Genomic DNA, 12,239 nt, shown 5'->3' on the forward strand with positions numbered 1-12,239 from the left:
GTACCAATTCTTCACATTTGTGTTTTTTTTTCATCAGAATTGGTTGCTTATGGGTACCTTCATGTGTGTGTAAAATATTACTTCTCTCAGATTTTTATTAACAGATTATAGATGTATGATTTTTTTTATTTTATGCTAAACGCTATATATCTATTGTTTAGCTGGAATGGAACTTTTGTATCCTGTATATTTGACTGTGATATGGGATTGTCTCACCAAGCTATCTTAAGAGGAATGCACTTACAGTACTGTCCGTCGCTCTGGATACAAGCATCTGCTAAATGACTAAAATGTCAGATGTAAATGTTTTACATATGGATTTTTAGCATTTAGGGAAAAAACATGGTTATTTGTCTCTCTGAAATGATTTTAAACAGATTTTAAACAAATACTGTACATGTCTGTCATTCAACAGCCCCATGCTATGATTAGTGAAAAAACACACCAAAGCTAATTTACCAACATTTCTGAAAAATGTATATATAGTGTTTTGTCATGAAACTTTTCATATTGTTTTATATTAGTTTAGTAGTCTTATCTATTGAACATGTACCCTTTGGTTAGTCTTCCATGCACAATAGTCTAATGCGAATGTTTTGAATAAGCAAATCCACCAACCTGCCTTTCAATAGATCTACACTCTGATATGCATGCACACATACACAACACACAGATACACAGTCAAAAAAACACACAGAACTACTTGCAAACTCTAGAATTCAAATGCAGAGGGCTTTAATAAATAAAAGTATAAGGTACATACAGAAGTTCAAGTAACGAAGGAGGTGTTGTACTAGGTTCACAGTTCAGATGTAACAGCATGCTCCCAACATCACCATGGCCACAAGCACAGAGACTCTCTCTAATCCAGGGTTAGGATCAATTCACTTCCTGAATTGACTGAATTCAAATGGAAACGCTGAACCATACTGTAAGTCCTAGCTGGCCCTGTATCCCTCTCCCCGACCTCCAACTCAAACTATTTGCTGTAGAGAACACATTGATCCTGCTCCTGTAAGTCACTCTGGATAAGAGCATACGCTAAATGACAAAAATGTAAATGGAATAGAAACATTATTGGTATGTTCAGACAGTTCGGGCTAACGTACTTCTTCTTGTTTGCTCATCCAGGTAAAAGGTGTTAATATGGAGTTAGATATCTGCCAAAGGTTGAACGCACAACATTTTGGCAGTTCTCTGACGCCATATGTTTAGCTAGTCTACGCCTGAGCTGTAGAGATGAAAAGAAGTTCATGTGTGCTGTGCTAACACGAGCTGTCCAGTACAAGTTGGGTGTTGTGATTTAAAGAGACATATGGTTCAAACTGTATGGTCTTTTCACTTCACTGATATTTATGGCCCACATACATTTCTATTTGATTGTCTGTATTTATTTTTTATTGGACTACGCTCTACAAACATGTCATGGAGACGACACCTAGATTTCACTACCACATGTCATGGAGACGACACCTAGATTTCACTACCACATGTCATGGAGACGACACCTAGATTTCACTACCACATGTCATGGAGACGACACCTAGATTTCACTACCACATGTCATGGAGACGACACCTAGATTTCACTACCACATGGATGGAGACGACACCTAGATTTCACTACCACATGTCATGGAGACGACACCTAGATTTCACTACCACATGTCATGGAGACGACACCTAGATTTCACTACCACATGTCATGGAGACGACACCTAGATTTCACTACCACATGTCATGGAGACGACACCTAGATTTCACTACCACATGTCATGGAGACGACACCTAGATTTCACTACCACATGTCATGGAGACGACACCTAGATTTCACTACCACAGATTTCACTACCACATGCCATGGAGACGACACCTAGATTTCACTACCACATGTCATGGAGACGACACCTAGATTTCACTACCACATGCCCCAGCCTGTCTTCAGAACTACATCAGAACAATATAAAAGTATTAAAATAGACTGCTGCTGGTTGTTTTGGGGTTGAAAATATCAAAGAGGAAGAATTTAAAAACACATGAGCATCACATAAAGGTACCTGCATTGAGTAACAAACAACATGTACAGTCTTTATTGGATTGTTTGGTACGGAGAATCTACACCTGCCAACCGGGTTGGAGGACTACTGACTACCTCTCATTTTCATTTCTAAACTTGACCCTGTGATGACCCATGGTTACCAGGAAGTGGGAGTGGGGTTTTGTGTGTGTGTGTGTGTGTGTGTGTGTGTGTGTGTGTGTGTGTGTGTGTGCGTGCGTGCGTGTGTGTATGTGTATGTGTATGTGTGCGTGCGTGCGTGCGTGTGTGTGTGTGTGTGTGTGTGTGTGTGTGTGTGTGTGTGTGTGTGTGTGTGTGTGTGTGTGTGTGTGTGTGTGTGTGTGTACGTGTGTGTGTGTGTGTGTGAGGGAAAAAAGTTAAATGTGTGACGGTTACGTCAAAATGTACATTCAGCACAAACTCACGTTACTTCAGTAAACACAGGGGTGGACTTTCACGGTGAGGGGGCGAGGTTACCGGGTGGGGTGGTGTCATGTGACATGAAACGTTTATCTGAGGGGTGGTAGAATTGGGTCGGGTGGGGCTTAGGCAGGAAGGGGTGGAGCTACTTGGCGTTGGCAGAGCCGCTGAGCATCTTCCTGATGGCCTGGCAAATGGCTTCGCGGTCGATGCCGTAAATCTTGAGCAGCTCGTTGGACTTGCCGCTGCGGGGAACGTGGGCCACGGCCAGCCGCTGTAGGGTGAAGCCCTGCTCGTTCACCACCGCTGAGCACACTGCCTCCCCCAGACCACCTGAGGAACAGCAACAATACATTAAATACGTGACATGACAAAGGGAAGGGACAGGAAGAACCTTCTCTGCGACAGGGTTATGGTCAATTCATATTCAATTCAGTCAATTTGAAATTCGGTTTCCTTCCCAAAATTTGCTGAATTGAAATGGAATTGACCCCAATCTGAGACACTAGGATTAAGTTGAGCTCAAACACTGACCTAAGGTCAGCTTTGTGTTTATACCGCTACACTTAAAGGTTATGATTGAGGGTAGATAAGCTGATCCTAGATCAGTGCCCACTGCCTAAAGGTTCTACCTGAAGCCACTCATTGCTCATTGGTCATTTGGATGAAGCCATTGATCTATTTCTGAGCTTGCCATGATGAGACGCAAACTCGGTCTCAACCTTTAAGTCTTTACTGAAGACTCATCTCTTCAGTGGGTCATATGATTGAGTGTAGTCTGGCCCAGGAGTGGGAAGGTGAACGGAAAGGCTCTGAGCAACGAACCGCCCCTTGCTGTCTCTGCCTGGCCGGTTCCCGTTTTCCACTGGGATTCTCTGCCTCTAACCCTGTTACGGGGCTGAGTCACTGGCTTGCTCCTTCACTGTTGTGGTCGGCCTGTCTGGGTTCCCCCCACCCCTTGGGTTGTATTTTGTGGGCTATACTCCCTCTAGTGGTGTGGGGGCTGTGCTTTGGCAAAGTGGGTGGGGTTATATCCTTCCTGTTTGGCCCTGTCCGGGGGTGTCTGTCTCCTGACCCCTCCTGTCTCAGCCTCTATTTATGCTGCAGTAGTTTATGTGTCGGGGCTCAGTTTGTTTATCTGGAGTACCTCCTGTCCTATTCGGTGTCCTGTGTAAATCTAAGTGTTTCTCTAATTCTCTCCTTCTCTCTTTCTTTCTCTCTCTCGGAGGACCTGGCCCTAGAACCATGCCCCAGGACTACCTGACATGATGACTCCTTGCTGTCCCCAGTCCACCTGGCCATGCTGCTGCTCAGTTTCAACTGTTCTGCCTTACTATTATTCAACCATGCTGGTCATTTATGAACATTTGAACATCTTGACGTTCTGTTATAATCTCCACCTGGCACAGCCAGAAGAGGACTGGTCAATTCTCTCTTTCTTTCTCTCTCTCGCCTGAGCCCTAGGACCGTGCCCCAGGACTACCTGATGATGGCTCCTTGCTGTCCCCAGTCCATCTGACTGTGCTGCTGCCCAGTTTCAACTGTTCTGCCTTATTATTATTTGACCATGCTGGTCATTTATGAACATTTGAACATCTTGGTCATGTTCTGTTATAATCTCTACCGGCACAGCCAGAAGAGGACTGGCCACCCCACATAGCCCGGTTCCTCTCTAGGTCTTCCTAGGTTTTGGCCTTTCTAGGGAGTTTTTCCTAGCCACCGTGCTTTTACACCTGCATTGTTTGCTGTTTGGGGTTTTAGGCTGGGTTTCTGTACAGCACTTTGAGATATCAGCTGATGTACGAAGGGCTATATAAATAAATTTGATTTGATTTGATTTGATTTGATGCAAGCCCCTCCCCTCCTATATTCTCACCCTCTATCTGTCCTTCGTTCTCTGACTCTTTTTCGCCCATGCTATCTCTAGTTTCTCTCCCCTTAGGGGACAGAGAGGGGGATGCTACTGATTTTGGATGCCACACATCTTTGGTCCAGTCTGTCCCCTCCCCACCCCCACTCTCATCTCCTCCGGACCTAACCTACACAGACACAGGCTGGGCAGGACTAGGCATGGCTGTCTGTGTTGGACATAGCTGTCTATGTGATATCTGGGTCACAGAAAGCCCCATGGGAGCACACTCCACTAAGGAAATCTGACAGCACTCTGCTTCTCTGGCCCGCACACACACACACACACACACACACACACACACACACACACACACACACACACACACACACACACACACACACACACACACACACACACACACACACACACACACACACACACACACACACACACAGTCTCCCTCCTCAGCAAACAAAATACACCAGAACAGAATATATCTCGCCCACCATGACAGTACCTAACACGTGGTGCTTTTCGGGCCAATGAGAACATGCCACTGCATCACGTCTCAGCCACTCATCCAATTGGAACATGCCACCACAACACACCCAAGTGTCTATGGGCCAATGAGAGGACACTGGCTGCATAATCATAAATAAATAATGGCAAAATATTTCAGGTTGCCAGGTTGTAAAGGCCATGCAATATACAGTGCCTTGTGAAAGTATTCGGCCCCATTGAACTTTGCGACCTTTTGCCACATTTCAGGCTTCAAACATAAAGATATAAAACTGTATTTTTTTGTGAAGAATCAACAACAAGTGGGACACAATCATGAAGTGGAACGACATTTATTGGATATTTCAAACGTTTTTAACAAATCAAAAACTGAAAAATTGGGCGTGCAAAATTATTCAGCCCCTTTACTTTCAGTGCAGCAAACTCTCTCCAGAAGTTCAGTGAGGATCTCTGAATGATCCAATGTTGACCTAAATGACTAATGATGATACATACAATCCACCTGTGTGTAATCAAGTCTCTGTATAAATGCACCTGCACTGTGATAGTCTCAGAGGTCCGTTAAAAGCGCAGAGAGCATCATGAAGAACAAGGAACACACCAGGCAGGTCCGAGATACTGTTGTGAAGAAGTTTAAAGCCAGATTTGGATACAAAAAGATTTCCCAAGCTTTAAACATCCCAAGGAGCACTGTGCAAGCGATAATACTGAAATGGAAGGAGTATCAGACCACTGCAAATCTACCAAGACCTTGCCGTCCCTCTAAACTTTCAGCTCATACAAGGAGAAGACTGATCAGAGATGCAGCCAAGAGGCCCGTGATCACTCTGGATGAAATGCAGAGATCTACAGCTGAGGTGGGGGACTCTGTACATAGGACAACAATCAGTCGTATATTGCACAAATCTGGCCTTTATGGAAGAGTGGCAAGAAGAAAGCCATTTCTTAAAGATATCCATAAAAAGTGACGTTTAAAGTTTGCCACAAGCCACCTGGGAGACACACCAAACATGTGGAAGAAGGTGCTCTGGTCAGATGAAACCAAAATTGAACTTTTCATCACCCTGAACACACCATCCCCACTGTCAAACATGGTGGTGGCAGCATCATGGTTTGGGCCTGCTTTTCTTCAGCAGGGACAGGGAAGATGGTTAAAATTGATGGGAAGATGGATGGAGCCAAATACAGGACCATTCTGGAAGAAAACCTGATGGAGTCTGCAAAAGACCTGAGACTAGGACGGAGATTTGTCTTCCAACAAGACAATGATCCAAAACATAAAGCAAAATCTACAATGGAATGGTTCAAAAATAAACATATCCAGGTGTTAGAATGGCCAAGTCAAAGTCCAGACCTGAATCCAATCGAGAATCTGTGGAAAGAACTGAAAACTGCTGTTCACAAATGCTCTCCATCCAACCTCACTGAGCTCGAGCTGTTTTGCAAGGAGGAATGGGAAAAAAATGTCAGTCTCTCGATGTGCAAAACTGATAGAGACATACCCCAAGCGACTTACAGCTGTAATCGCAGCAAAAGGTGGCGCTACAAAGTATTAACTTAAGGGGGCTGAATAATTTTGCACGTTAAAAAAGTTTGAAATATCCAATAAATGTCGTTCCACTTCATGATTGTGTCCCACTTGTTGTTGATTCTTCACAAAAAAATACAATTTTATATCTTTATGTTTGAAGCCTGAAATGTGGCAAAAGGTCGCAAAGTTCAAGGGGGCCGAATACTTTCGCAAGGCACTGTATATGGCTAAAACACTACAATGTGGCTAAACTACATAAAGTACCCTCGAATGCTGGAGTCTGGTGAAGTGGTTACTTCCTGGTGTTTGGTCCCTCTTTAACCTCCTGGTGTTTGGTCCCTCTTTAACCTCCTGGTGTTTGGTCCCTCTCTAACTTCCTGGTGTTTGGTCCCTCTCTAACTTCCTGGTGTTTGGTCCCTCTCTAACTTCCTGGTGTTTGGTCCCTCTCTAACTTCCTGGTGTTTGGTCAAAGGAGGTTGAAACACTGGTCAGAAAAAGCGTACCTTCGTAGTAGTGATCCTCTACAGTGAGGATACGCCCCCTGGTCTGGCGAGCATGCTCAATGATGGTCTTGGAGTCTAGGGGTTTGATGGTGAACGGGTCAATCACCCTGATGAAGATCCTTTCTGGGAAAACAACAAGGTGGAAAACATAGCGTTAATCAACAGCAGTGCAGAGGATTGCAGAATTCCCAGGTTTTTCAGAAATCCTGGTTGGAAGATTCATGGAATTAGAAATTAATAAGCAGGAAAACTGGAATCCTTCAACCAGGATTTTTGGAAAACCTGGAAATGTGTTACTGGAGTTACTGGAATTGTGGATCCTTGAGTAGAGTGTTTCAGTGGAGAAACAATAATAAGACACAGGCAGCTACACAGAGAATGACTCTGAAACCTGAACCTTAAATATATATATAATAAAAATATATAATATATATGATAATAAATCATTGAGGGAGGGATAAAGCTTTCTAACCTGGATAAACTTGAACATATAGTTGAGAAAGTCTAACACTTATAGGAGAATAAGATGTTGTGCACCAACGCTAATGAACTGATTGAATTAAATAGCAGCGCATTAGTGCATGGAGCCAATATTAGTGTGTGAAGAAAAGAGATCATTACCCCAGACAGGAGTTCCAAGTATTTCTCCACACCCACATAGTTATATCATTGATCTGGCTGTAGTTGTACTGTACCTTTCTTGAGCATCTCAGCTGCAGCCACGGCCTCATGCAGAGTAATCCCAGCTCCGATCACGGTCACCTTGTCCTCCGTACTCTGGTACACCACCTGAGATGGACAGGGAAGGGTTAGCAGCAAGGCTCTAGCACATCTCATACAACTCTTCCTGCTTGTGACTATTGGATGAGAGATTCATTGTTTATCCTACTAGAAGACAACCCTGTCTGTCTGCAGGCTTGTGTTCCAGCCAGTCAACCACTTGTACTGCATCCATAGTAGAAACTATTTCAGTTGTCAGACAAAACGTTCTCAGTGCGATACAGTAGTTCCTATTATGGAAGCTGTACAACTGATTAAACTAATCCTTTTACTAATCATAGCACGTCCTAGCACGTCCTGAAGCAAGATAGAAAACTAAAGTGGTTTAGTCAAGGCTATGATTAGTCTGTGTAGTTAACGTAATGTAGAACATTTTCAGAGCTGAGTGATGCTCACCTTAGCCTGTCCAACATGGAAGTCCTCATTGCTGCTGTAGATGATGGGATTCTCGGGGCGGCTGGTTCTTATGTAGCAAACACCCTAAAAAAAGATAACATAGTACAATGTATATTGGAATTCATTGGAAACAGGTATTACATTGTAGGGTGAGAACACAAAGCCCATCCTCTGGTTTTGGGGTGGTCTGGGAGGTAGAGGGATTACATTAATGTTGGAGGACAAATAACATAATGTGGGAGGGAATGAGAAACCAATAGCATTTTGGGAGTATGGAGGTAAGGACCAATAACATTTTGGGAGTATGGAGGTAAGGACCAATAACATTTTGGGAGTATGGAGGTAAGGACCAATAACATCTTGGGAGTATGGAGGTAAGGACCAATAGCATTTTGGGAGTATGGAGGTAAGGACCAATAGCATTTTGAGGGTATGGAGATAAGGACCAATAACATTTTGAGGGTATGGGGATAAGGACCCATATCTTTTTGGGGGTATGTGGATAAGGACCCATAGCTTTTTGGGGGTATGGGGATAAGGACCAATAGCTTTTTGGGGGTATGGGGATAAGAACCGATATATTTTTGGTGGGAGGATATAATAAGTACCTTTGTGCTGGCGGCAAGCTCCACTGCCTTTTCAATAGAAACGCCATCGCTGGGGTAGAAGATGGTTGCTGTGGGGATGGCCCTAAACATGGCTATGTCTTCTAGGCCCATCTGAGAAGGCCCGTCCTCTCCTGGAACACACACATACTCACCAAGTTAGAATAATTTAATTCCAAAATGTTGTCAAATGTAGCAGAAAGCAAACAGTATGTTGTTTTTCAGGGACTTTAGACGTGCTTCATTGAGCGTGCCTGGTGAAAACCACATCCATCCCACACTCCAGGCAGGCTCAACAAAACTTGAATACTATTTCAACCCAATATAAAGCGAAAGGCTTGGTGAACTGACAGACATGCAGGTGTATAAGACCAGAAAGGAATGAGGTCAACAGGACAAACAGACAGAGAGAGTGGCAGGCAGGTGTGCAGACAAACAGTAGGACAGACAGACAGAGAGAGAGAGTGGCAGGCAGGTGTGCAGACAAACAGTAGGACAGACAGACAGACAGACAGACAGACAGACAGACAGACAGACAGACAGACAGACAGACAGACAGACAGACAGACAGACAGACAGACAGACAGACAGACAGACAGACAGACAGACAGACAGACAGACAGACAGACAGACAGACAGAGTGGCAGGCAGGTGTGCAGACAAACAGACAGACAGACAGACAGACAGACAGACAGACAGACAGACAGACAGACAGACAGACAGACAGACAGACAGACAGACAGACAGACAGACAGACAGACAGACAGACAGACAGACAGACAGACAGACAGACAGACAGACAGACAGACAGACAGACAGACAGACAGACAGACAGACAGACAGAGAGAGTGGCATGCAGGTGTGCAGACAGACAGTAGGACAGACAGACAGACTGGCAGGCAGATGGTCAGACAGACAGTAGGACATATGTGACAGGTTAAAGGAAATATTAATAGCCTGTTATACATTGAAAAGTATTTGTAAATTCATAGTATGTGAGGATCTTAAAACATCTAAGGTTAAAAAGATGCATTCAGTATTAGTTGATAGAGATTGATAACATTCATATAATTGTGTTAAAGTTAAAATCTGTCAAAGGGTACGAATTGTGAGAGTAATGTGTAAACGTTATATTGGTTACTTTATTTTGTAGTGCCTAAAAGTGTTAATCTGTGATCTACGAAATGCTCTTAATCTATGAGTCTGAGATCGATTGCTCTGGTCTCCACCCATATTCCTGGGGAAATTCGCGGTCTTTTCTCATTGAACTAAATGTTGATTTTGAGAATACAACACCGTATCACTCTCGTGATTATTTCTCCCCTGTTTTCAGGTACTTTATTGATGATAAAAAATAGTAATTTAAATGTTATAACTAGCGAACATGTCAAGAGTGTTTAAGGTGTGTTTTAGTAACGTCTTGAGGAAGGTAGAGTTAAGTTTGAAGAGAGTAATATTAGCCCTGCTCGGTTGAAGTGAAGGATAGCATCGTACTGAGAGTAGCTGCCATTTTATGTCGATTGTGAATGAACATGCGTGTTGTTAATAAGATATTTTGCTGTGTTATTTGTATAATGGGTGTTCTGTTATGTAATGTGTTACTTTTGTGAAATGATTGAACTATACGTTGAATTGAGAATACAACACCGTATCACTGTCGTGATTATTTCTCCCCTGGTTTCAGGGGCGTAACACATACAGTAGGACAGAGAGAGTGTCATGCAGGTGGGCAGACAGTAGGACAGACAGAGAGTTTGGCAGGCAGGTGTGCAGACAGACAGACTGGCAATAGGACAGAGAGAGTGTCATGCAGGTGGGCAGACAGACAGACAGTAGAGCAGACAGACAGAGAGTGGGGCAGGCAGGTGTGCAGACAGACAGACAGACAGATTGAGAGGGTGGCATGCAGTGTACCTGAAGGACTAACAGAGGAGAGGGATATCAGGTCCTCCGGTAAAGGTGACAGCGTCCAGGACAGACAGTGTCAGGGGTCGGGGAGGAGAGAGGGAGGCTTGGGAACTCAGAGGGTGAAGGAGGAGGTGAGGAGGAAAACACAGAAGTGGAGAGAGAGAAAGAAAAATAGGAACTTGGATCAAGGTGGACGACAGTCACTTTAGGCTTTCAGAACATTTGAGGATGCGTTGACTTGAGCCAATAGAAAGAGTGCAGAGTGAGTGAGGTCAATGGGAATAGGGTGGGGTTGTGAGGTGATAGGTTACAGTTCATGGGGGTGATGATGGGAGGTTGTGTGAGTAGCATGTAGTGAGGGTGTTTGGGGTGGATGAATGGCTGACAGACAGACTCACCAATGGACAGGCCGCAGTGGGAGCCACACAGATTGATGTTGCTCTCTGAGATGGCAGCCATGCGGAGCTGGTCGTAGGCGCGGGTGAAGAAGGAGGCCAGGGTGCTGGCGTACACAACGTTCCTCTCACGGGCAGCGCAACCAGTGGCAACACTCACCTAGAGGGAAAAGGGGAAGAAGGGGTTCCATCACACTATAACAATGGCAGCTGGTGACTTTGGCAAGATTAGTTAGAGCGAATAATGGATGGAAATTATTTTAATGAAGCCAAGGGTGACATCTTCCATGTCACCGTCTATTAATTTACAAGGGATGCATCCCAAATGGCCCCACATTCCCTATATAGTGCATTACTTTGTGTGCACCCTGGTTTTAAGTATACTATAAAGGGAATAGGGTGCTATTCAAGACGTAGGCACAAATTCAGGATCCATCCTCCTCTTCCTCCCTGGATGAGCCTCCTCTGGAGCCAGGCAGTAAATCTAGTCCCTCTTGAACCTCTCGGGGACATGTCCAGTGACCTCCACAATTATTGGGACAGTGAAGGATTTTTTATTATTTTGGGTCTATACTCCAAAGGTTTGGGTTTAAAATCAAACAACGACTGGGGGTAAAGTGCAGACTGTCAGCTTTAATTTCAGGGTATTTTCATCCATATCGGCTAAACCGCTTAGAAATTACAGCACTTTTTGTACATTGTACCACCATTTTAGGGGACCAAAAGTAATGGGCCAAATTCAGTTATATGTGTATTAAAATAGAGTTAAAGACGCACACATGTCATTCCTCCAAGACATGCTAACCTCTCACCAATACAAAAACAGGGGAGATTAGTATTTTATATCATACCTCCAAGACATGCTAACCTCTCACCATTACAATAACAGGAGAGGTTAGTATTTTATATCAATACTCCAAGACATGCTAACCTCTCACCATTACAATAACATGAGAGGTTAGTATTTTATATCAATACTCCAAGACATGCTAACCTCTCACCAATACAATAACAGGGGAGATTAGTATTTTATATCATACCTCCAAGACATGCTAACCTCTCACCATTGCAATAACAGGAGAGGTTAGTATTTTATATCAATACTCCAAGACATGCTAAACTCTCACCATTACAATAACAGGAAAGGTTAGTATTTTATATCAATACTCTAAGACATGCTAAACTCTCACCATTACAATAACAGGAAAGGTTAGTATTTTATATCAATACTCCAAGACATGCTAACCTCTCACCATTACAATAACATGAGAGGTT

General features: G+C 43.8%; 1 protein-coding gene and 1 long non-coding RNA gene across 4 annotated transcripts in view; both read right to left on the reverse strand.

Moving 5' to 3' along the window:
• Positions 1-711: 711 nt before the first annotated feature.
• On the reverse strand, positions 712-2,303 carry LOC124028192. Its single transcript, XR_006837562.1, has 2 exons — positions 1,873-2,303; positions 712-1,822 (listed from the first exon to the last, which is right to left on the reverse strand). It is a non-coding gene; the product is annotated as an uncharacterized LOC124028192 (long non-coding RNA).
• Positions 2,304-2,305: 2 nt separating this feature from the next.
• The window catches only part of LOC124028160 (transketolase-like), a 34,556-nt gene continuing 24,622 nt past the window's right edge, over positions 2,306-12,239 (reverse strand). For all 3 annotated transcript variants that reach the window (XM_046340299.1, XM_046340298.1, XM_046340297.1), the window contains exons 9-14: positions 10,968-11,124; positions 8,665-8,795; positions 8,057-8,140; positions 7,576-7,669; positions 6,881-7,003; positions 2,306-2,808 (exon numbers count right to left, since the gene is read on the reverse strand). In XM_046340299.1, the coding sequence (XP_046196255.1) occupies positions 2,621-2,808; positions 6,881-7,003; positions 7,576-7,669; positions 8,057-8,140; positions 8,665-8,795; positions 10,968-11,124 (777 nt within the window). In that variant the 3' untranslated portion in view covers positions 2,306-2,620. The remainder of the gene's footprint in view (positions 2,809-6,880; positions 7,004-7,575; positions 7,670-8,056; positions 8,141-8,664; positions 8,796-10,967; positions 11,125-12,239) is intronic.

The sequence above is a fragment of the Oncorhynchus gorbuscha genome, linkage group LG03 (genome assembly GCF_021184085.1).
Source record: "Oncorhynchus gorbuscha isolate QuinsamMale2020 ecotype Even-year linkage group LG03, OgorEven_v1.0, whole genome shotgun sequence".
In the NCBI taxonomy this organism is placed as follows: Eukaryota; Metazoa; Chordata; class Actinopteri; order Salmoniformes; family Salmonidae; genus Oncorhynchus; species Oncorhynchus gorbuscha.